A 24,571-nucleotide genomic window follows, 5' to 3' on the forward strand; every position below is an offset into this window, starting at 1 on the left:
ACGGTCTGTATTTTGCAGGTATTTTGCAACTGAAAAGAAATGCTCAAAACCCAGTGGCTGTGAAGGCAGATGTCACAGCATTCAGTCCTTCAGCCTGTTTAGGGACAGCTAATTAGAGATACAAAAAATGCTTGATAAATCCTTGTGAAATTGAATGGAACCGGTGGATGGGATGTTCAGGAAGCAAGGAGTAAAAGAACTGGCCCTTAGACAAGCAGGGTAAGACCCAGGTGGAGTTTCTCTGTGGGCAGACACTTCCTTTCCTGTTAGAAAGTGACTGTCGCACAGATGGCGGGGGTGGGAGGGGGTGTCCTCTGGGGGAAATTAGCCAGCAGTTGTAAAGCACACAGCTGCAGGGCCTGGCGGACCCTTCACAGAAGGAAGCTGGCCAGGTGTGTGTCTAGAGCCGGTGATGGTGGTGAACCAGGCAGCCCACTCTGTCCGAGGGGACCGCCACCTCTTAGCTGCAAATAGTAATCGCTGTGTAGGAACGTGGGCCCAGAATGACCAGATACCTAATTGTTTAATTCAAAAGAGGCCAAGTTTCTAGATTCTAATAGGGAATATTTCCAGTTTTAAATGTTGACGACTTAATCCAGTTTAAAACACCATACAGGTCAAGCATGGGCCTCTGCACTGTAGAAAACATGAAAATAACTTTGTTGCACAGAAGATTTTACTTTATGGGTGTTTCTACCAGAAAGCTAGTTCCCTCGTAGATACACGCTGTATTATTTCACCACCCCAGTCCATTTTCTTTCTGTTTTGTGAAGCTTGCTATCTTCAGGGACGACAGACTCAAGAAACGCATTGTTTAGTTGAACTTCCGGCTCCTGGCCTTTGACAGACTGGGTCGTAAGGTGTGAAGTGGAGCAGCTGAGGGCAAGGTTCAGTGGCCGCTCAGAGGCAGAGCCCTCTGTGATCCAGACAGCTCATAGTTCAGCCTTTCCGTGCTCTCTGTCAGAAACATCATGCCCTAGTTTAGATTCACAACCAAAGCCACGTGTGCTGTTTGTGCCGAGTGCATCGCCCCTGACTTCTTACAGGAATGTCAGACACATGGGAAGGGGAGGCACGGCGCGCACACGACCCCCTGGATTCTACAGTCACTGTTTAGCTAGATTTGCTCTAACACAGGTCTTGCCACCTCTCCATCCCTCTGTCGATTCATCAGTCCATCTTCTCATTCCCGCTCTTGGATTTCCAGGTCAGGATGCCACGGGGACTGTTAGAAAGAGCAGCAGTCAGTCCTCTTTAGTGCAACTGAAACCCGGCATGAACTCATTTTAGCAAAAAAAAAAGAAGAAGAAGAAGAAGGAGTTTGTTGACTCATAGAACTGAAGTGTCCCCAGAGTCACGGCTTCCTGCACGACAGCCTCTGGGGACCTGGTGTCCGGAACCCCTCTTCTCACTGTCTTGGCTCAGCCTTTCCCTGGTCAGCCTCACCATGGGCGTGCTCACCCCAGTTGGCAGCACCAGTGGCTCCAGGCTCACAGTGCCCCTCACTTCAGCTACCCCTGCTAGAAGGGCCAGCCTGATGCCCAGTGACCTGTTAAAATGCCTGGTGACGGTCCTCTGACCAGGCCTGGGTCCCCTGCCTACTCCTCGCACCCCATACAACTCCGCAGCTGGAGAGTGGAGGGGGCCGGGCTCCACAAAGGAAAATTGAAGGTCACTGGATCTGGGGCTGTGTGTGCTCCCTGAGAGGCATGAGGAGGGGCCGGCCGAGCCACACAAAGTCAGTGCCTGACGCACGACCCGCCATGGCTCCCAGGTCCCCATCCCACTTCGGGATGTACTTTGCTTTTTTAAAATTTTGGCTGCAACTCACTGCTTTCAGAATCTTAGTTCCCCAACCAGGGATTGAACTCAGGCCTCTTGAGTGAAATCAAAGCGTCCTAACCACTGGACCACCAAGGAAGTCCCCAGGATGTATTTTTTAGACACTCGTCTTCCTTCAAGGCCCCTTTTTATGTGCTATGGGTGAGGAGAGTGGGACTAAAAGAGAGAATCTCTGTGGGTTTCAGAGTGAGGGCCTCAAGGCCAGCCACCAGCAGGTCACAGCCTCCCGGGTTGGTGGAATCCCCTCTCCCTCCCTCCCGCCTGCCTGCCTTCCCCAAATAGCAGCACTGACCCTGAGAACACCCATGACTAAAACATGGTACCCACCGCCTGGGCGCTCCTGGTGGGGCGAGAGGTAAGGTCACAGCTCACAAAGTGCATGACCGTCTGTGGGGACAGGGCAAGTCTGCGAACTGCAGTCTGAGCTGAGAGTGTCCCAGGGCACTGTCATGAAAACCAGAAGGCCAGGTTATTGATTTATGAAGAGCTCAGGAGCTGGCCAGGCAGCCAGGAGTCCCCTCCTCCAGCACTCCTCTCCCTCCGCTCAGAGCTGGATGATCATGGAAGCTGCTGGGGACATCCAGGGGACAGCACGCCGTGGTCCCCAGGCCAAGTAGCCCCTCTTCCCTCCCAGAAGGGAGGATGGGAAGTGGGTGGATGGGCTCTGGTTTACGTCTCTACCTGATACTTGTCCCTTGACAGCTGCAGGAAAACAGTGCCAGGTGTAGCCTTTTGACGGAATCAAAGGCTCGCAAGAACTCTCAGGGGAAAAAGACAAATGGGTGAGAGGATAATCGTCCCAATTCCTTAGGCAGCCCCCAGGGGTGACCTGGCCTGCCTCCCTCCCAGCCTCCACATCTCCAGCCACTCTGGTTCACTGCACTGCTGCCAGGCTCACTGTTTTTGGCTCTCAGGCAACCAAGCTTGCTCCGCCTCCAAGGGGGCTTACTCTGGTCACTGCTCCCAGTGCCTTGGCTTGGTCATCTGCTGCTTGTCACGTAGGCCCTTGTTTCAGTGATCCTCATCTCTTCAGAGAGGCCTTTCCTGAGCGCCCGATCTAAGTGGTCCCCACCCGCACCATCCTGCCACATTCCTCTCTCATCACCCTGACTTCCTGTGTAGCACTGGCCGTTTCCTGAGCTGGTCTCGGCCTCTGGGCATCGCTGTGTCCAGCGCAGTGGGTGAGGTCCTCCGCTGCGAGTCAGCTGGCCTGTGTTTGGATCCTGCTGGGCAGGTTCCTTAACCTCACTGTCCCTTAGTTTTCTCCTGTGTAAGCGGGGCAGTATGAGATGCAAACTGGTTTCACACGGTTGCTGTGTGGATTATTGAGTCACTATCTGTAAAGCGCTTAGAACAGTGCCTGGGCCATGGTAAGTACCACATACGTATTTGCTGTTGTTATTATTAACCTCAGTGCTTGAAACATACTAGGCAATTAATGCATGTGTGTTGGAGGAATTCGGCCTTCACAGGTGCTGGGGTGAGCGCACTGACCTGGTGAGAGGCAGCCCTGGTTTTGATGTCTGCCACCCAAGCCGCCCAGCCCCTGGAGCCCGGTGGAGGTGCTGCTGACTTCCAGCACTTCCTTAGATGTTGCAAATCTGAGTGGAGGCTGGCAGCAGTCACAGATGGCACTCCGTTGGCCTGGTGACAAGGGGCAGAGCACAGGTCAGACCCAGGAGCACATGGGCCCTTTGGGCGTCACGGCTCCAGCTGCCCTGACCCAGAAGGCTGGGATGTCCGTCATGTATTTAAGCAGAAGCCTTCCCTCCGTCACTGCCCAAGATGAAGTCTCAGTACTTGCGGTGGAAAACCAGGCCATTCCTGACAGCTCCTTGTAGAGTGGGCCTTTCACTGCTCCACCCACAGAGTCAATCAGCAGGTATTTTAAGTGGAAAGCAAGACACCATCTTCTGCAGCTCTTCAGCTGCAGGGTGTCCTGTTACGTTACACTAAACAGTCTTTGACTTTGCTTCACCCTCTGGACCAGGGGTCAAGCATTACAGAGTTGCCCCTTCCTTTTCTCTTCCTGACAGTTTTGCATTTGGCTCCCTGATTTCTGCTGTTGACCCAGTGGCCACTATTGCTATTTTCAACGCCCTTCATGTGGACCCAGTGCTCAACATGCTGGTGTTTGGAGAGAGCATTCTCAATGACGCAGTCTCCATTGTCCTGACCAAGTAAGTGTGCTTTCCTCAAGCGACGGAACTAAAGGGCCTCATATCAGACGGCAGATATCCCCATGCAGCTGCGCGTACAGCTGCTCGTCCTGTGGGTGATTGGTTCACCGCTTGTCCATCCTTCTGTCCCAACAAACCTTGATGTGCCTCAGGAATATTGTCAAGGCCCAGAGTGATTAGAGGAGAATCCGCCCTGTAGGACCTACCTCTTAGCAGTGCTTTTATTTATTTAGGTTGGGCCACACAGCATGTGGGATCTTAGCTCCCCGACCAGGGATTGAACCCGTGCCTTCTGCATTGAAAGCACAGAGTCTGAACCATTGGACTGCCAGGGAAGTCCTTAGCAGTGCTTTTAAATTAAGCCCAGCTTGTCATCAACATCACCGGGGTGCTTATTAAAGGTCGCATTGCCAGGCAGCACCCTCAGAGCTCCTGATTCAGTAGGTCTGGGGTGAGTCCCCGGAGGAGAGCTGAGCAGCCAGTTGAGGGATCAGTATTTGGACAGGATTATTCCAGACGAAAGCAGTCAGCAGAGGCCCTGTTCTCCCACTTGTGAGCCGGTGCAGGGCACCCTCCTTTTTGCCACCGTAAGATAAGGTAATGATACTGATGGACATCCTGCCTTAAGCTGCTCTAGTGTGAAGGCTGCTTTGGAAACTGCAGGTCTTTTTCAGTTGCTCATTGGTATTACTGCCCATATTGACAGTAGCTGAGAAATTAAAGGTGTGTCATGAAATGTCAGGAAGTCACTGTGCGTACTTCCCTGGTGGTCCAGTAGCTGAGACTCCTTGCTTCCAAGGCAGGAGGCCTGGGTTCAGTCCCTGGTCAAGGGAACTAGATCCCACATGCGCTAACTAAAGATTCTGGATGCCACGCCTAAGACCCAGCACAGCCAAATAAATAATAATAAATATATTTTTTTAAGTCCTTGGGCAAAGGAAGTGAGTCTGAGTTCATCTCAGATGCGTTTCTTGGATGCAGGGCTGTCTCCTTGCCCTTGCACTCTGCAGCTGTGGTGTTTGTTAACAGGTCCTGCCAGGAGGGCCCGACAGTTCTGCCAGAAAACAGCGAAGGCACAGACAGAGCGGGCGTCAGAGCGGGCGTCAGAGACGAGTGAGGAGCGTTTGAGGGGCCGCTATGTGTTCTGTTAGAGAGTAGCTTCTCCTTTCTCTGATTTTGGACTTGCTTTCTTTGCTGTGGGATTCCTTGCAAAGCATAACCACTCTGGTTTTCTTAAAAGCCCCGTTATAGACTACATTCACAATTATTGTGTTAAAATAAAAGAATATTTTTATAGTGGAAAGAGCCCAGATCTTGGAGTCAGACTGACCTGGGTTCAAGTTCCAGTGATGGCTACTCATAGCTGTTTGACCCTGGGTCAGCTCTTTCACCTCTTTGAGCCACTGGTGTCTCAATGTTAAACTGAGGGTGATAATGCCTCAGCGTAGGATTCGATTTGGGAGTTGACTAGGTAAATACACTATGTGAAAAGCATCTGCCATTAGGGGATTCCCTGGTGGTCCAGTGGTTAAGAGTCTGCCTTCCAACACGGGGGATGCGGGTTTGATTTCTGATTGGAGAACTAAGATCCCACATGCCACAGGGTAACAAAGCCTGTGTGCCCACACACCACAGCTAGAGAGAAGCTAAGACCCAATGCAGCCATAAATAAATAAATAAGTATTTTTTAAAAACAGAAGCATTTGCCGTCAGCTAATGTGAGACCCTCTCATCTTCTCCTCCTGTCCCCCAGCTGCTGTTTCTTGTTTGTCCCTTTTGTCCTCCTTTTGCAGGAAGAACTTACCAAATGTTTAATTGAAAGAGGGGCCCACCAGACCTTAAAACAAAAGTATATGTATATATTCTAAAATAATACATATATTCTGCATATAAAATTTAGAAAACTCCAAAAGGAAGAAGAAAAAAGAAAAGAAAACAATACATGCATTGTAACGCCCAAGAGATAATTACAGTTGATGGTTTGGTAGATGTATACATATATTTTATTTAGATGGGAATATACTGTATTGTAACGTTTCCATTGAGCAGAGTTGATAAAATAGTCTTCTATAACATCATTTTATCAGTTGTTAAGTGTTATTTCTATGGATTTACCGTGCTCTCTTTGACCAGTTCCCTATTGTTGGCTTTTTTACGTTTCTCTTAAAACTTTTTATAGCTTTATTAGGAGAGCATCATATATCATGGTGTAAGACCTTTAAAAAATAATCTGATGGCAATAATTTTTTTTTTTTTTAAGATCTGCTTTGGAAACTTCTTAGCTTTCGGGTCTTCCTTTTATCTGGTGTCCTGGCTGTGCATTTGAACATTTGTGACAAAGGGTTTTGCCGAGGGGCTTCCCCGGTGTGGTAATTAAGGATCCACCTTCCCGTGCAGGACACGTGGGTTCGATCCCTGGTCAGGGAACCAAGATCCCACGTACTAAGGAGCACGCGCACCGCAGCAGAGAGCCTGCGTGCCACAGCTGAGACCCGATGCAGCCGTGAATGAGTCACTTTTATAAAAAAAGAATTTCGCCTAAATTGGAGGTGACGTCAGCAGTTATTTTTATAGATTAGGAGCTAAACTCAACTGATTTATCTCTGATTTTTTTTTCCCTAAATCTCTCGATTTCCTAAATCTTAGTTCTGAGCTTTTCCAGGTCTCTTGGCCACAAAAAAAGGCCAAAGCGTAGGAGATACTTTCTTTTTTTAAATGAGAAAGGATGGAGTTACTGTAACTAGCCACACATTCTTTCTGGAAAAGTACTTTTGAAGGCCAGGATCACCTCTGATGACAGTTTCCAAAATTGGATCCGTGGGCCATGTGCATTTTCCAGCCTTCACCTCGTCTAATGCTGGTACACAGGCTGGGGCGGGCATCACTGACCTAAGTCAGCCTCTCTCACTCAGATCGGTTATCCTGTGAGCCCGTTGGCATTTTCAGGTAGAAGAGAGAGGTAGGGGAGAGGGGGGCGTGGCAGGCCTGCCTTGTGTTTGCCATATAGGAGGGAGCTGTCAGCTTTCCTTGGTTACAAGGAAGAATCACATCTTGTTTTTAAGTGTATACTTCATAAATGACTGTTTTCAAAGTGATCTGATGATCATCCATTTATCTTTGTAACTGAAGATGTTAATGAACTACCCCCTTTTTTTAATGTTTTCACTTTCATAAATGCCAGAAAAGCTAAGTATCTTCTGTTTTCTTCATTAAGCTTAATTAGATTATTTTTAGCTTTGATTTGTTACTGTGACAGTCTATTCTTGAAATAATTGCTGTAGAAAACTTTTGTTGTCTCCAGCTGCAGCTAAAGCTCATGAAATGGATCCTGAATCAGTATTATTGTTTGTTTAAGGTGTGAGAACCATGGCCTGAAGAAAAATAAAATGCACAAAGTCTCCAGGCCAGAAGAGGTCTGAATCCTCTCTTCGTTTATCCTGAGTTCAGGAACAGGAACCACTGGCCTTGGCCCGGGCTCTGCTCTTAACCATTGTTGTAACCTCACCCATTAGCCTCTGTCTTTGGACCTCAGCCTCCTTTGCGTGAAAAGAAAGCAGTGACGCCAGCCGGCGTCCTAGCCATGGTCATGAAATGGGGTGAGGGCGGGACGCTACTCAGGTCATCCGTGGGTCCATTAGAGGGCTGGAGGTGCCCTTCGCCTTCAAGAGCACTTCCCCAATAAGAACCCTGTTGGTTCCCAGCGTTCCCCTGGGTGGGATGTTAACCCATGATCTGCTAGTAAAGAACAGCAATGGGGGCGATTGGAGTGAGTTTGGAAAACATTTATGTGAGAAAAGTTAGTTTTCTTTTTTTCAGGACTTTTTAAAACCTCTACTATGTTATATTGCGCTGTGAATCAGCACAAAAGGCTAAGGTTATCTGACCAAGCCATCCTTTTTGGCTGTACCACACAGCTTGTGGGACTTTAGTTCCCTGATCAGGGGTCGAGCCCCAGGCCCTCAGCAGTGAGAGCCTGAGTCCTGGCCACTGGGCCGCCAGGGAATTCCTGAGATGATCCTGCTTTAAAGGTATACCAGTGTGGGGCTTCCTTAGTGGCTCAGTGGTAAAGAAAGTGCCGCCAGTGCAGGAGACACAGGTTCAATCCATGGTCTGGGAGGCTGTGCGCCCCAGAGCCTGTGTTCCGCACTGGAGGGCCGCCCCAGCTCAGTGCAGCTAGAGAAGAGCCCCACAGCAGCGAAGACCCAGCACGGCCAACAAAACAAAGAACTGCCCCCCACCAAAAAACTATACCAGCTCTGGGCTTGCCTGGGGGTCCAGGGGCCAAGAATCCGCCTGCCAGTGCAGAGGACACGGGTTCGATCCCTGGTCCGGGAACATCTCCCATGCCGCAGGGCATCTCAAGCCCATGCGCCACAACTACTGAAGCCCACTCACCCTAGAGCCCAGGCTCTATGGCAAGAGAAGCCACGCGGTGAGAAGCTCGCACACCACGACTAGAGAGGAGTCCCTGCTCACACGGCCAAAAATAAATAAATAAAACTCTTTAAAAACCGATACCAGTTCATGAAACACTGATTAATGAGGCCGAATGTTACTCTAGACAAGTCTTTGTTTTGTTTACTGATTCAGCAAAAGTTTGTTGAGTACCTTCTGTGTCCTGGGTTCTGCCCTAGGCCCTGGACACACGGCAGCGAGTAAGGTGGGTGCAGGCGGGGTCCTCATGGGATGATTCACTAGTTCCAAGTGCTGTGCAGGGGAAGTTAGGCACCAGGAGAGCCTGTAAGTGGGCCGGCCTGTGTGAAGGCAGATGTCCCTGAGGGAGGATCACTGACTCTGGGTTCTGAGAAGAAACCGGAGTCGGCTGGAGCCCGAAGAATGGCAGGTGACCTGCAGGGAGGTGGCAGTGGGGACCAGCCTGAATAGGAGATGGGGTGAGAGGTGTGGTGGGAGGATCAGGGTCAGACTGGGTTTCCTCTTAAACGCAGCAGGAAACTGAGGATGGGGTTTGACGGGGCTGATAACCTGATCGGGGCTTCCCAGGCGGCTCACCAGGAAAGAATCCCCCTGCAGTGCAGGAGACCAGGTTCGATCCCTGGGTCAGGAAGATCCCCTGGAGAAGAGAATGGCAATCACTCCAGTGTTCTTGCCTGGAATCCCATGGACAGAGAGGAGCGTGGTGGGCTACAGTTCTTGGGGTTGCAAAGAGTGGGACTCGACTGATGACTGACACACAGAGTAAACCTGATCATATATGCATATTCAAGGGATCATTCAGGCCCCTGAGTGTTGGGTTCTCCTAGAAAGAGCAGGGTGTTTATATGCAAAGATCGGAGAGGCAGAAGCCCTGGACTGGAGGAGGATAGCGGAGGGAGGGAGAGAAGTGGATGGATTTGAGAGAAGGTGTAATCAGCAGGAGGAAGATACTTAAGGAGAATAAATATTTTAATGGTAAAATGGTTTTACCTTTGGGGATGAAACCAGCAATTGCATTTAATGGCTGCTGACATTTTACTTTGCTGTCTAACAATGAGAGGAAAGTCCTTTCCATTCTTCCTTCTAATGCCTTCCAATCCTCACTCTGGGCCTTACCCACAGACATGTCTTCTTGAGGCGGCTCCATTCTACCTGGCTTCATGCCGCAGCCTCAGTTTCAGGTTTGCATCTTACAGGAGCCCCACTCCCCCACCCCCACTCCATCCTGAAAACACTCCCCGTGACTCCTCCGGGCCTTCCGGATAAAAGACTGGCTCCTTAGCTGGGTTTATCAACAGCCTTTCACAGTCTCGCCCTGCCTGCTGCTCTGGCCTCACCTCTTAACATTGTCCTCCCCATGGACCCCTCCCCCCACATCCTGTTCCTGTGTTTTATCCGCAGTCATCTGTGTGATTGCAACGTGCTGCTGGGCTTCGCTGGTGGCTCAGACAGTAATGAATCTGCCTGCAACACAAGAGACCTGGGTTCGATTCCTGGGTCGGTAAGATTCCTCTGGAGGAGGGCACGGCAACCCACTCCAGTATTCTTGCCTGGACAATCCCATGGACAGAGGAGCCTGACAGGCTACAGTCCTTGGGGGTCGCAGAGTCGGACACAGCTGAGAGACTAGGCGTAGCGCAGCACTTGTGTGCTGCTAGTACCTGGAGGCGCCGTGCCTCCGCAGATGCCACTCCCTCTGCCCTGAGTGCGTTCCCTCATTTCTTCACCTGGCTAGCTCTTCTTTAGCCTAAGCCGAAACCCAGCCTGTGTGTCATAAAGAGCCTGCTTCTACCCCCACCTGTCTGAGTTAGATGCCTCCACGTGTTTCCTCTGCTCTTTCCTGATGTTGACTGAAAATGATGCACAGCCTGAGAGTTGCGAGTTCAGTTTTATTTGGAGCAAAATGAGGACTGCAGCCCAGGAGACGGCACCTAAGCCAGCTCTGAGAAACTGCTCCAGAGAGGTAGTGGAAGAAAAAAAACTCAAAAGAGAGGCGTGGGGGGAAGGTCAGCTGATGTGATTTTGGTGAAGGGAGCACTCAGTGCAGTCAAGCACTTACTTGACAGAAGGTTTTCTGCTAGTCACGAGGAGCTGATGTCATCAGGAAGGGATTTAGTGCTCTAGATATGAGCAGATGCAAGGATTGGGACCATGCAGTCAGTTCCTGTAAATAACTATCTGAAGACCTGTTCCACCAGTTTCCCTGGAGCACAGAGTGCACTCTCCACCCTGAAGTCCCTGCAGGGGATGTGTGTTGACGGCCAGCAGTACAGGGCTCAGTCCGCACAGAGGCATGTGGCAGAGGCCCTTGGCAAGCGCCCGCTTGTCGTTGGCACGGAGATGGCCCTACTTCCCATCTGTGTGTGCGTGTGTCTGTGTCGTCTCACTTTGGGCCATGCTGGGTATTAGTTTGTATTCATGGGATCTCTCCTGCGGTGTGAGAACTCTTAGTTGAATCTAGTTCCCTGACCAGGGATCAAACCCGCGTTCCCTGCATTGGGAGCTTGGAGTCTTAGCCACTGATCCACTAGGAAAGTGCCCCCGTCTGTTTTTCTCCCTTGGTAGACTACAGGACTCCCTTAGGGCAGGGACCTGCTCTCACCTCCGGACCCCTAGAAACTAACACGGTGCCTAGAACAAAGCAGGTGAACAAATAAATGTTTGGCTAACAGGTTGAATGATAGAATGAATGAATGAGAGATTAAGCAAGAAGTTAAGTTTTGAGTCCTAAGTTAATTTCTGATAACTTTGTCTATAACATTTTAACTTCTTTGTGTTTTTTCTTTTATTTCCTAGCACAGCTGAAGGTTTAACAAGAAAAAATATGTCAGATGTCAGTGGGTGGCAGACGTTTTTACAAGCCCTTGGCTACTTCCTCAAAATGTTCTTTGGCTCCGCGGCACTCGGCACCCTAACTGGCTTAATATCTGCATTGATATCCTTTTAATACGATGAACACGCGTGGCCAGAACGATTATTCCTAATTACATCCATCTCTCATCATTTTCTCCAGTTCCTTAAGGGGAACCATTTAAGGAGGATTTTTATGCTTAGTTTTGGTTTGAAGAGCACTTTAAACTCAAGGATTTAAAAATTTAACCTGTGAAATGTAGCATGTCACTTTTCAAAGCTTAAAAAACATGTGCACGGTTGAATATCAGGTCTGATTTTAGGGTCTGCTCAGTTCCCAGAGTATGAACACCACATTCAGATGAATTTCGTTTTCTGCTGTCTCACTTTTCACATTAAGAAAATTGGAAATTAATTTCCTTTGAAAATGTCAAATTGAGCAAATCTCTACCCCACTGAAAGTATTTATTTGTATGAATCAGGAAAGAGGCTTTCAAAATGAGCTCCATCTAAGTTATTCGCACTGATTTTGTAGCTTAACGACCCATAAGCTCTTCCAGCCAGAGAAACAAAGAAACTTGTTAAGGCCGCTGACACCTTTATTGCTGTAGAAAATGCCACGTTTAAGACAGGAACAGGCATCAGACCATTTCTGTGTGTGCCTGAGCAAGGGAGATGGCCACCTGGCCTTCCTCCACGAGCAGTCTGTCTAGCAGACGGCCAGAAGGGCTGCTTCTGCCTCAGACAGGCACGCGTGTCTGCCGTCCTGTTGAATTTTCCCTTCAGTTCCTACGTCCCGAAGTCTCAAGGTGGTGTTGAGTCAGCTGACAGCTTCTCATATTGTACCAATAAACAGAATGGAAAAGAAGACTTCTTCCAGTTCAGTATTTTCCTCTGCATTTATCTCTTTCTCTAGAAGGGTAGAGGAGGGGGGAGAGCCTCTACCTTAATGAAGGCCTGCGGACGACAGTAGCGCACGTAGAAGACTCTCCTTTCACGGGAGCGTGGGTTTATAAAGGTCCAGGGACAGGAGAGACGGTCCTGCAGTAGCGCACTGATCCCCACGCTTCTGGAAACCCCATAGTGACCTCGTTTGGGAGGAGGAGGGGTGGAAGGGGGATGCGGCCCTGGAAGCGGGCTGGCAGGGTGGGCTGTGCTCAGGCGTCTGCCGGCCCAGCTCTGCCCCCGCTCCTCCCGGGCCCTCCAAGTCAGTGTTTCCAAGTGAATTGACCTGGGTGGCTTTAATGCTCCCCGTTGCCTGTCTCAGGAATTTACATCTTTCAGTATTTTGTCAGATTCCCTTCCTTAAAACAAGAGTCCTCCCTACAGAGGAAAAAGTCCGTAATGACAGATTCTTCACTCGTTCCCTTGGCTGTCCCCGCATCTTTGTATCCAGTGTTTACCCTTTCTGTTTGGAAGGCCGTGGGTCTGTGGCTTCTCTAGCTTACCCATAAGGGTCCTCTGCTTGGAAGGCCGTGGGTCTGTGGCCTCTCTAGCTCACCTATAAGCGTCCTCGGGCTCTCCTCCTTGACGGCTGTCGTTCACGTGCTGAAGCACGTTGACTTGAGGAAGACGCCTTCCTTGGAGTTCGGCATGATGATCATCTTTGCCTACCTTCCGTACGGGCTCGCAGAAGGGACCTCACTGTCGGGTAAGTGACGGGGAGTGTCGACACCCGGGGTGGGCAGCACGCTGTCCTGCCTGGTGAGAGAGCTGCTGTCGCTTGGGTCACTCTCAGTCACACGGCTGAGAGCCCGAGCTCAGAAGAGCCCAGGCAGTGAACAGGGCTCCCTGGACCTCTAGGGCGCGTCTGGATTTAGGCCTGGCTGGGTGCAGGGACTCAGGGTTCCCCCGGCCGCCTTTTTCTCTTTACCATCCGTAGCAGAGATCAAAATATGTCTTCCAAGGTTGCCTCTTTCTCAAAGCAAGCCCTCTGTAAGGCCTTCACTCGGAGCATGGGGTCTGACTGCCAAGGGCAGTCACCGGGCACCGTCACCCACTGATCTGCATTCTTTCACTATGCCTTTGCCTTTTCCAGAATATAAATGTCATATGAGGGGAATCATGTAGTATGTAGTCTTTTGTGACTTATTTTTTTCAGCTATCATAATGTTCTTGAGAGACACCACATTTTTGCTGTATCCATAGTTTATACATTCTTACTGAGCTGTTTTTTCCATTCACCGTCCGAAGGACATTTGGGGTTTTCCAGATTTTGACTGTTAATGTGTATATATATGTCCATTAATCTTGGATAAACACGTAGAAGTAAAGCTGCCTGGTTTTACAGTAGGTGTATTCTCTACTTTATCAGAAACTGTGAGGTGTTTTACAGAGCGACTGGGCCATTTTGCATTCCCACCAGAGTGTATGGAAGAGTTTCAGCTGCTTCACATCCTCACCAACACTTTAGTTTAATTTTGAAAGCTAGCCATGTTGATACAGGTATGTGGCAGTTTGATTTTGATGTGCCTCGACAGAGTTTGCCTCATGTTCCTCTCGGGGTTTCTTGAACTTCATGGGTTTATAGTTTATGTAAAGTCTATGGCTTTTATCAAATGTAGTACATGGCTGTTGGCTTCTTGAAATTTTTTCCGTTCCTCCTCTGCTGTTGAGCAGAATCCTCTTTCCTTTGGGTCGCTGTCTGGTGTCATACATGGGTTCTCTGTGAGAAGGTCTTGCCAAGGAGGAAGGAGAGAGAGAGGACTCTGGCCGTTTTCGCTGGAGAAGCTTGTGAACCTCAGGGTCTCGTTTGTTTTGAACCCCAAGCCAGTTCTCTTGGATAACTCCATCCCAGCCTCTGCCGTCCCATGCCTCTCTTATCTTTTGGCTCTTAAATGAACACTACCTGTGAGTCACTTGGCCCTAGTGACTGTGTTTACATGGGTTTTTCTAAATCGTGTCCCACCCTCCTTGAGGGGAACACTGAGTACCTGTTGGCAAACATACATTTCATGCGTCCTTTGGAAATTTGTGATTAAAACAAGGGGATGTTTTTCTTGTCCTTTCTTCAGAGAGGCAGTGTTTTCTGTTTGTAGGGGTTTCGTTTCCTTAGGAACTTCTGCTCTGCACGCTAATGGGGCCAAAGAGAGCCCATGCAAGCCAAGAACATGCTCGTTCACCTCTGAGTAACAGGCTGGCTCTGCCCACGCTCTGTGGGTGGGATGTTTGTCACGCAGGGTTTTCAGAGAAGAGGGGCTCGGCCTGTTACTGTAAAAGTAGCAGTGGAAAGGGTGACTTCAGTGCTGCCCCCCCCCCCCACCTTTCTCTTTGTGCTCTGCTTTTCCTGTCGCCGAGGTCACCAGGACCACCAAACAGCACACGCCCCCTGTGTAAATCTGTGTGTTCAGAACACAGCACCAGACAGACCTGGTTGGAATGCTGCCCCCACCTCTCATTAGCTGTGTGATCTCAGACAGCAGGCAGGAAGTGGACATGAGAATACAGGTGCCCCCCGGACCTCCCTGGTGGCGCAGGAGGTAAGAATCCGCCTGCTAACTCAGGACGCGGGTTCAGTCCCTGGTCCAGGAAGATTCCGCACGCCTCAGAGCAGCTAAGCCCGTGTGCCACAGGTACTGAACCTGAGCTCTAGAACCCATGAGCTGCAAACTGCTGAGCTCGAGTTCCACAACTACTAAAGCCCGGATGCTCTAGGGCCTGTGAGCTGCAGCTGCTGAAGCCCGAGCACCGGGAGCCTGTGCACGCAGCAAGGAGTCGTCCCTGCTCCCTGCAAGCAGAGAGAACCCGAGCGAAGGAGCGGAGACCCAGTGCAGGCATGGATCAGTACCTTTCTAAAAAGAAATGATGTGAAAAAGAGAAATCAGAGTAACATAATAGAGCAGCAGGGGGGCAGGAGCATCCTGAGGCGGGAGGTCAGGAAGCTGTCCTCGAAGTGGTGCCGTGGGGCTGAGACCCACATGGCAAGAGGAAGCTGGCTGCCAGGGAGGCCACAGGAGGCGCCAGGGAAGGCAGGGTCGGCAGCAGATGCTGAGGGACCCAGGAGGGGAGCTGGACTCAGTCCAGGAAGAGCAGGAAGACGGGCTGGGCCAAAGGGGCAAAGGCCCCGACCTGCACAGGGTTCTTAGACCTGGAAATGAGTTGGGATTCTGTTACACAGGCAGAGCTAAGTGTTGAAGGACTTTTTAAAAACCACTGTGCTAGGAGTCCATGCCATATCTGTAATACGACCCTGTTTATTCCTTTCTAGAGATGGATAAACTCTACAACAGCACTATGCAGTAAAAGAGCTGGCAGTCTGCATGTCCCGCTGTTAATAGTAGTTGCCTGTGGGCCGGCGGTGTGAATGGAGAGTCTGCTTTACTGTTTACCTCTGAGTCCAGATGTTATAGTGCAGTATGTTTCTGATTGGGTCATTAGCAAAACTGGCTAGGGCTTGACTCGGCCTTAGCCTTCAAGAAGCGCAGTGTGTTTCACCCACAGTAAAGGTCAGTGCAGTAGAAATTACACACGGTACTCTTTCAACCTGTGCCTTTTGGACTTGAATCCCTTTATTCCTCAATTACAGTCGAAGCCATGGGTTTAACTGAGACTAGAAATGGATTTCCTCCCGCCTCCCTCTCTCCTTCCCTTCTGTGAGGCTGATCATTTGCTGCACTGTGGTCCACTTCCTTAAATGCTGCCTTCTGAAAGAAGTGAACATGTCGGGATTCTTCATTCCAGGCCATGTTTTAAGTTCCATGTTTTAAGGTCTTTTATCTCCAGGACAGAGACTGCTGGCACTATCTTCCCCTTCAGTATCTTTGAGCAGCTGCAGTGGGTGAGGGTTTTCTGGATGGTGACCTCATCCAGGCTTAGAGAGGGTGTGTGAGCTGACCCTGGGGCTTTGGTACCCACTGCTGACCCTGACTCTCCGTCAGCCCCCGAAACTTGGGAGTTCCCCTGACTCCAGACTGGGTTGGCATGGGTCATGGCTGGCTGTCCAGTCTTTTCTTGGCCAGAGAGCCCATTTCTATATAGTCCAAATTCGGCCCCAAAATGGGGTTTATCTGTTCAGAAAGTTTTAAACATTCGAGTTAGTTGCTGTCATTAAAAGTTGGACGATTTCTGGGATTTCCTGGAGGTCCAGTGGTTAGGACCAGTGTTGCCACTGCAGGGGTGTGGGTTTCAGTACCTGGTTGGAGAACTAGATCCACAGGCTGTACGGTGCAGCCCAAGAAGGAAAACGCTGGAAGGTTTCCTAAGAAGCAGATTTCTGGCATCTCTCAAAAACCAGAAGGAAAGGAAGACTGGTCGGCACTCGGCCCCCACCCACAGAGCTGCTGTCATCCCTCTGCAGATGGGCCTGTGCCTTCTCTCCACACGTGCCGCACACCCACTTACTGTTTTTATCTTTGTTTTTATTGTCTGGCCCCTGAATTAGGGTTTCCAACCCCTGGCCTAGTGCACCAGACTCATGCGGCCAGCCTGACCCCTTCTGCACTGAGCCTGTCTCCTTGTTTCCCAGGGGGCAGTGGCCTCAGTCCCAAGGGAGCTTCCACATTTCGCTGTTGGATCTGACTTCCTGGAGCCTTGGACTTTCTGCAAAGTGAAAGTATTAGTCGCTCGGTTCAGTTCAGTCACTCAGTCTTGTCCTACTCTTTGCCACCCCATGAACCGCAGCACGCCAGGCCTTCCTGTCCATCACCAGCTGCTGGAGTCTACCCAAACCCATGTCTATTGAGTCGGTGATGCCATCCAACCATCTCATCCTCTGTCGTCCCTTTCTCTTCCTGCCCTCAATCTTTCCCAGCATCAGGGTCTTTTCAAATGAGTCAGCTCTTCACATCAGGTGGCCACAGTATTGGAGTTTCAGCTTCAACATCAGTCCTTCCAATGAACACCCAGGACTGATCTCCTTTAGGATGGACTGGTTGGATCTCCTTGCAGTCCAAGGGACTCTCAAGAGTCTTCTCCAATACCACAGTCCAAAAGCGTCAGTTCTTCGGCGCTCAGCTTTCTTTGTAGTCCAACTCTCACATCCGTACATGACCACTGGAAAAACCATAGCCTTGACTAGACAGACCTTTGTTGGCAAAGTAATGTCTCTGCTTTTTGATATGCTGTCTAGGTTGGTCATAACTTCCCTTCCAAGGAGTAAGTGTCTTTTAATTTCATGGCTGCAGTCACCATCTGCAGTGATTTTCGAGCCCAAAAAAGTAAAGTGTCACTGTTTCCACTGTTTCCCCATCTATTAGTCACTCAGTTGCCTCCAACTCTACAATCCCATGGACTGTAGCTCACCAGGCTCCTCTGTCCATGGAATTCTCCAGGCAAGAATCCTGGAGTGGGTAGTCATTCCCTTTTCCAGGGGATCTTCCTGATCCATGGATCAGATCCGGGTCTCCTGCACTGCAGGCAGACTCTTTACCATCTGAGCCACCAGGGAAGCCTGAGTCGGGGGCTTTTTGGAGTGGCTATTTAATGTCAGGCCTCCCGAGGGCTGTGACAACCTTTGTCTGTGGGCAGAATGACAATATGGGCGGAAGCCCACTCCTGTCACAATTTACGTGGTTGTGATTCACAGCTTACACGGTTCAGGCTCCTCTGGGGTTGACTTTTCGTTCAGGGTGAGAACCCCCAAGTCTCAGCTTTGCAGTGAATTTGCAATGAACCCTTCTTGAAGCTGGCGAGTGAAACAAAGCCCTTTGAGAGCCCAGACCAGAACCATCTAGCACTGGATGCGCTGAAGAAAAAGAGGTCCTTGGGAGCAGCTCCACAGAACGGAAGTGAGCTGTGCCATCTCCCTCCCCAGCCTCGCGGCTCTGGGCTGTCCCTCTGTCACCTCACATTGCCTATGGCGTCCATGGTTTGGGTGCAGTCAGGAAGAAGCTCTCCAGGTGGTCGCCTGCAGGAACTTACCAAGAGGAGCAGATGAATCGAGGGGATAGTCAGAAGTTTGAGGTCGTGTTTTATCTAGTGGAGCAGAGGCAGAATGGTTCCTGACTGCCAGAGGCTCATCGCTGCTCTGAAGTCGCCTGTAAGGAAGTCTGCTGCCCTCTCCTCTCCCTTCTCCAAGCTCATCAGGTGTGGCTCATGGGCAACGTTGCTGGAATTTCCCAGCCCAGCCTCCTTTTGGAGCAAAAAGGAAAAAGCAGACAAGAATGTGCTGTTTTCCTAAAAGGGCCAGGGGATTAAATGTTCCAGCTTGTGCTATCTCTCCGGCCAGTAAATACCTTTTCGATGCCACAAAGAGTGGGGTTTTCCTGTATTTTGTAAGGTATCGTTTATATAGCAAGCTTACCAGTTGAAACATCTCTAGTGCAGTTCCGTGTTTTTCACTTATTTTTAACTGGAAAGTTAGCTGGTAATCTGTTTCTACAAAATGGCAGAAATGAGTTAAGTTTTTGCATATAGACTTTGATTTGGAATTCATGTATCTTGGCAGCTTGTTTAAAGGCTTTCTAAAAATCTCAGCTTCTTTACATGAAATAAAGACCTCTTTGCTGCTGCTTCACCAAGAAAACGCGGAGAGGAATCCCTGTGTTAAGTGGCTTCAGCAGTGATTAGGGCAGTGGACAAAAGCTGGAACTCACATGCTCAGAGCACAAGAAAAGTTGTAGATGCTCTCATGGAGACCATTAAAGAAAAAACACGTCACTTAGAAAAAAAAAGAAAAACATCTTTCTTTTCATATATAAGGTTGACTCATGGTGACTGTGGGAAAACTAAAAATTACAGTGCGACAAGGACTGCCCTGGTAGTCAGTGGTTAAGAATCTGCCTTGCAGTGCGGGAGACCTGGGTTCGATCCCTGATTGGGGAAGTTACATCCCACGTGCCACTAAGCACCTGAGCCCCTGCACCACAAGTACTGAGCCTGCATGCCTTAACTTAAGGGTCTTTGTGCCCCAACAGAAGGGCCACACGATGCACTGACGGTACTAGGGCCACAGCTAAGACCCGATGCAGCCAAATAAATACATGCTTTTTAAAAAATTAAAGTACAGCATCGTAAAAATCCACCCATTCTTTGTACCCAGATTCTTATGTCCCCTTTCTGCCCCCAAGAATGATACCTGCCCCCCTTCTATCCACTGATGACGATGATGGCTCACACCTGCTCTGTCCTGGTCTTGTGAGGGGCACTTAACATGGCTTCTCTTCGTTACCCTCCTAAGAGTTCCGTGGGCAGGTACTGTTAGTCCCACTGTACAGTTGAGAACACTGAGGCTTGGGGAGGGGAAGAAACTTGACCCAAGGTCACCCAGCTGGTAATGAAGCTGCCAGAGAGCTCGGCCCGTAACATTTCTCTGGGAAGCCTCAGGTATTACTTCGCCTCTTTTCTGAAGCACCTAATGCTAGAGGCCGCGGGGACTGTAGGAAGCGTGAGACGAGATTTGCGTGTCACGTGGAGGTGCTTCTCTGCTCTGCTCATGGCTGTGCGCTTTGCCCCTCTGTCCTTCTGCAGGCATCATGGCCATCCTCTTCTCCGGCATCGTGATGTCTCACTACACACACCACAACCTGTCCCCGGTCACCCAGATCCTCATGCAGCAAACCCTGCGGACCGTGGCCTTCTTGTGCGGTGAGTTCGGCCTCTGCGGTCCCGTGGGGGCCTCCCAGAGCTGCTGTTCTTCCTTCCCCTGTTCTAGGAGTCCCTTGAGATCTTCCCTGGCAGAAGAGGCAGCAGAATCCCTCAGGGCCGGATACCGCACTCCCTTATCTTTCGTTAGTTCCTCTGGCTTTCACATTCCGTAAAGAGTTCTAATATGTAACAGGTGGAACTTTTGATTCCTGTAACTTTAAAGCCAAAAATAATGAGAACTGCTATAATTACGAACATTTGAGATGCGTACATTTACAATATGTGAAAGTGACATTTCCAAAAGTCTGTTCCTTGGAACTGAGATTGATAAGAGTTCAGTGGAAAAAAGACTCCATGGGGCTTCCGTGGTGGTCCAGTGGTTAAGACCCCATGCTTCCACTACACGGGACGAGGTTCGATCCCTGGTCGGGGAAGTTCCACGTGCTTCGAGGTACAGCCAAAAAATGAAAAAAAAGAGTTTGGGAAATCCTGGGGTAAATAAAGTTTAACAGGGACTTCCCTAGTGGCTCAGTCCACCTTCCAGTGCAGGGGACTTGGGTGAGATCCCTGGTCGAGGAACTAAGATCTTCACGTCGCCCGGCAGCTCAGTCGATAGACCGCAACTAGAGAGCTCGTGCACCGCAACTCAGGAGCCTGCACGATGCAGTGAGGAGCTCACGTGCCACAGCTGAGACTTGACACAGCCAGAGAAATAAATACATAAATAAGCATTTTGAAAAAATAAAGTTTAACAAGTTTCCGAACTGTGAGACTTTCCAGCTAACATGCATTGTGAATTTCTGAGAGAGAGTTAGAGCATTTCCCAAAATGTCCCAAGCAGAGCATTTCCCAAAATGTCCCAAGCATTTAAGTCTCTTGAAGGACATGTCGGGCCAGTCCTGCATTAGAGGAGGCAGTCAGGGCCACACTGACGTTTCTCTCCAGCAGTCTCAGTGCGGCACCAAACTCTGATGAAACCTGGACCCCCCCCCCCGCCCCCCGCCAAGTTTATAACTAGGAGTGAAGGCCCCCAAGTGACTCCCTTGCTTATCATCGTCAGCACCACCCCTGGCATTTCTATGGGCCGTCTCATATCCAAGCGGTAATTCCACACTGTCACGGGCTAGGGGTCAGGGGCAAACTGTGCAGAGACTTCATTCCACAGACAGGGAGGCTCAGGTCCAGTGGCCTGAGCACTGTCTCGTAGCTAAGAAGTGAGTCTGGAAGCTGGTCTGTCCCTTCCTAGCCCAGCGGGTATTGTTTGCACAGCACCTTTCTCGGAAAGTCATGGCCAACAACTCTGAGTCTCACCACAAAGAAATGTAAAGCAAAACATCCGTCAGATTCTATTTTGAACCCATCAGATTTTAAATTTGGTGATTCCCCACTTCTGGCATGAATGTATAGAAAATAGGCCCTGTTGATGGGCATGTACATTGTTGCCATCTTTTTAGGAGAGTCATTTGCAGCATCAGTCAGAATTTCAGAGGCACATGTTCTTTGGACCCAGTGATTCTACCATCAGGAATTTAGCTTGTGCACAGGGGTGTTTGCAGTTGCTTTTTCTTTGGGGAAGGTCGAGGGAGGTGCACCCAGGAGTATGGGATCCTAGTTCCCAATCAGGCATGGAACCTGAGCCCCCTGCATTTGAAGCATGGAGTCAACCATGGTCTGGCAGGGAAGTCCCTGTTGTAGCTTTCTGAATACTAGAAATAGAATCAATCTAAATATCCATCACGGATTCATTTTTAACTATGACTTATCCACATAATTGTATTCATGCTACCGGAGAACAGCATTACCTAGATTGGAACGTTTTCTAAATGAGCTGATTTCAAAAGGTGACCAAAATATTTGATAAGAAAAACATTTAAGGAGGAGAAGGATATGTATACTGTCCAGCTTGTAGACTTGTTCGAAAGGGATACACATTTGAAGAAGGAAAAAAAAAGACACCATTGCTAAAATGTTTTAAAACAGCCTTGATGTTTTATGATGTTCAACTTTTAAAATAGAGTCTTTGTCTCCCTGGCTCCAGCACTCTTCTGGAGGATGTCACAATCTAAGTAGGGAGCCTAGTGCTAGAAATTTATAAGGTGCTTTTTCTTAGGATACACAAGTGGCTGCTTGTACGGCAAGAGTAAATGTCAGCTTCTCTTGGATTTGTGGAGGGGTGCCAAGAGTTGAAACATATCTCTTCCTGCAAATCCTGCAGGGTGTAAGCCTTCTAAACTTGTGGTGGCATTAAATATGTGAAGTCAGTGGGCTTTGTCCGCTCTGGCAAAGAAGTTGACAAAGGGGCCTTTCACACTGGTCATGTGGTGTCTGCAGCTACTTTGCTCTGAATTTCTGCCACTTTGCCGCAGTCAGGATCCTTGCTAATCACAGTGTTCAGCAAATGGACAGATTCATATATTTATCCTTGTCCCCGGGTGGGAAAGTATTTATTTGCATGGGTATTTGACAGCTGGCTCATTAAATTAGGAGATTCTGAATAGGAAGCACATGTTGCTTGTTGTGATAGAAAAAAAATGAGAGACTCAAAGGACAAGCTTGACCAAGATTTTCCAACAAATAAGCAAAGTGTTATACTGGATTCTGATTGACATCTGAAATGTTTGTTTGCATAACGAGCCCATCCTGTCTTGGAAGAAAATAGTTGAGGCTGAATAATCCATTCTTTGGTTTGTTTCAGAAACATGTGTGTTTGCATTTCTTGGCCTGTCCATTTTTAGTTTCCCTCACAAGTTTGAAATTTCCTTTGTCATCTGGTGCATAGTAAGTATTTTCCTTGTTTTTTATTTAATGACTTATTTGTAGATCAATAACCACATATTGTAGATTCATTTATGTAACTGTTAACTGGTCATAGTCAACAGCTACATAGACAACCTCTGTTGCAAGTTTCTTTTCGTTAAAAAATCATAAACATACAATAAATGGGAAAGGGTGAAATCAAATAAATATCCCAAGAAAAGAATTTTTGCTTGGTTTTTAATTTTACGTGACCTGTTGCATTGTATAGTTGCTAAGTCATGTCAGACTCTTTGCAACCCCACGGACTGTAGCTTGCCAGGCTCTTCTGTCCATGGAATTTCCCAGGCAAGAACTGGAGTGGGCTGCCATTTCCTTCTCCAGGGGCTTTTTCTGAACCAGGGATCAAAGCTGGGTCTCCTGCATTGGCAGGCGATTCTTTACCATCTGAGCCACCAGGGAAGCCCTGAATTGTTACAGTCTTCTTCAGAAATTATCAGTTCTTTTGGGTCTTCCCTGATAGCCCAGTGGTTAAGACTGCATGCTCCCACTGCAGGGGGCACGGGTTTGATCCCTGGTTGGGGAACTGAGATCCCACGTGCTGGGGGCGTGGGACACATGTGTGCGCACATACACAAATGCCAGTTTTTAATGTTCGATGGCAAAAGCAGATTTCAGAATCGAATGTGTAATTGATTATGACCATGTAAAAGCAGTATCCTAGAAACAAAATCTGTAAGAAAATACACCAAATATTCACAATGGTTGGCAAACTGGGGATGATTTTCTTTTCACATTTTTTTGGATGATTGTAATGAATATACCAAATTCTTACTATGGTTTCCTTCTAATGGGTCCATTTATAAGAGTGACTTTGGACACTTGTTCAAGGTAAAGATTTCAGGGCCCTTCCGTCCTCTGGAGATTCATCCTGAGGCATCATCATCCCCAGTGATTCTTACCATCAAGTAGACTTGGGAAAGTGTTATAACTGGACAGGAGAGGGGTGCTGGCAGCAGAAAACGAATTAAGATACGCCTTTAAGAGAGGAAAACGGAAGTTTAGTGATTTGAATTAAAATCAGATTTGGGAAACAGGAGAAAAACAAATGTTTCAGCATTTGAAAGAAAGGTCCGGCTAGCTCAGGCATCTGATGAAAGTGGCATGAGTGGTGAGCGTTCAGGCGTCTCGCCTCGTGCCCCAGGCCCCTCGCCTGTGGCCCCCCTGTGTCTCTGCTCTCTCCGTGTGAACCCAGGGTCCTCCTGCTGAGTCATACTCCCGGCCCAAATTGGGTCTCTGTGTTGTCTTTTAGATCCTCTGTTAAGACACTTGCAAAGCACACCTTGTTGAGTTACTGTAATTCATCCTGAGTTAACTTTTATTACCAACTCCGCTGAACAAGACACAGCTGTTGAGAGGCAGGCTTTTTTTAAAAAATCACCGTCACCTACCATGTACAGACCATGAGGCCTTCTTCCTGTTTGGCATATGGGGAACCTGAGGCATAGAGGATAAGGAGCCCGCGGAAGAAAGATGTTTTTGTTTTTGCAGTCTGGGAGCTTCTGCCTTAGTCAGCACGACCTCGTGGCTTTTGTTATTGTTACCTGTCCTCCAGACTCAGGACAAGAGAACAGGAGCCCAAGTCTTTTACAGCAAGTCTGATAGCCTGTAATGTGGTCACTGGGTGGAAGAGGCCAGTTTGGTCACACCTGGAACACAGACCTGGGGGTGGAGGACTCGCCCTCAGAGGGTGAAACAGGGACATGGCGATCTCAGCCATGGGCCAGGAGGGAAAGAAAAACGAAGGGGGTGCCTGGGATGGTGACTCAGTTTCCCCCCCGCACCTGGTCAGTCTGGCCCTGCCACCCCTGGAGGCGGCCTGTGCCACTCAGATGGAACACCTTAGGCTCACTCAGCGGTCAAGGGCTTGGGCACTGGGGACTGAGCCAGGCTTGGGGGACCTGGTTCCACCACTTCCTGCCTGTGTC

At 49.1% G+C, this 24,571-nt stretch overlaps 1 protein-coding gene across 1 annotated transcript in view; it reads left to right on the plus strand.

Annotated features, from left to right (window-relative positions):
- The window catches only part of SLC9A8 (solute carrier family 9 member A8), a 74,345-nt gene that overhangs the window by 37,741 nt on the left and 12,033 nt on the right, over nt 1–24,571 (plus strand). Inside the window, exons 8-12 of the mRNA XM_068987762.1 lie at nt 3,879–4,022; nt 11,253–11,391; nt 12,852–12,957; nt 19,713–19,829; nt 22,525–22,607. Coding sequence (XP_068843863.1) covers nt 3,879–4,022; nt 11,253–11,391; nt 12,852–12,957; nt 19,713–19,829; nt 22,525–22,607 — 589 coding nt within the window. The remainder of the gene's footprint in view (nt 1–3,878; nt 4,023–11,252; nt 11,392–12,851; nt 12,958–19,712; nt 19,830–22,524; nt 22,608–24,571) is intronic.

The sequence above is a fragment of the Capricornis sumatraensis genome, chromosome 15 (genome assembly GCF_032405125.1).
Source record: "Capricornis sumatraensis isolate serow.1 chromosome 15, serow.2, whole genome shotgun sequence".
NCBI lineage: Eukaryota > Metazoa > Chordata > Mammalia > Artiodactyla > Bovidae > Capricornis > Capricornis sumatraensis.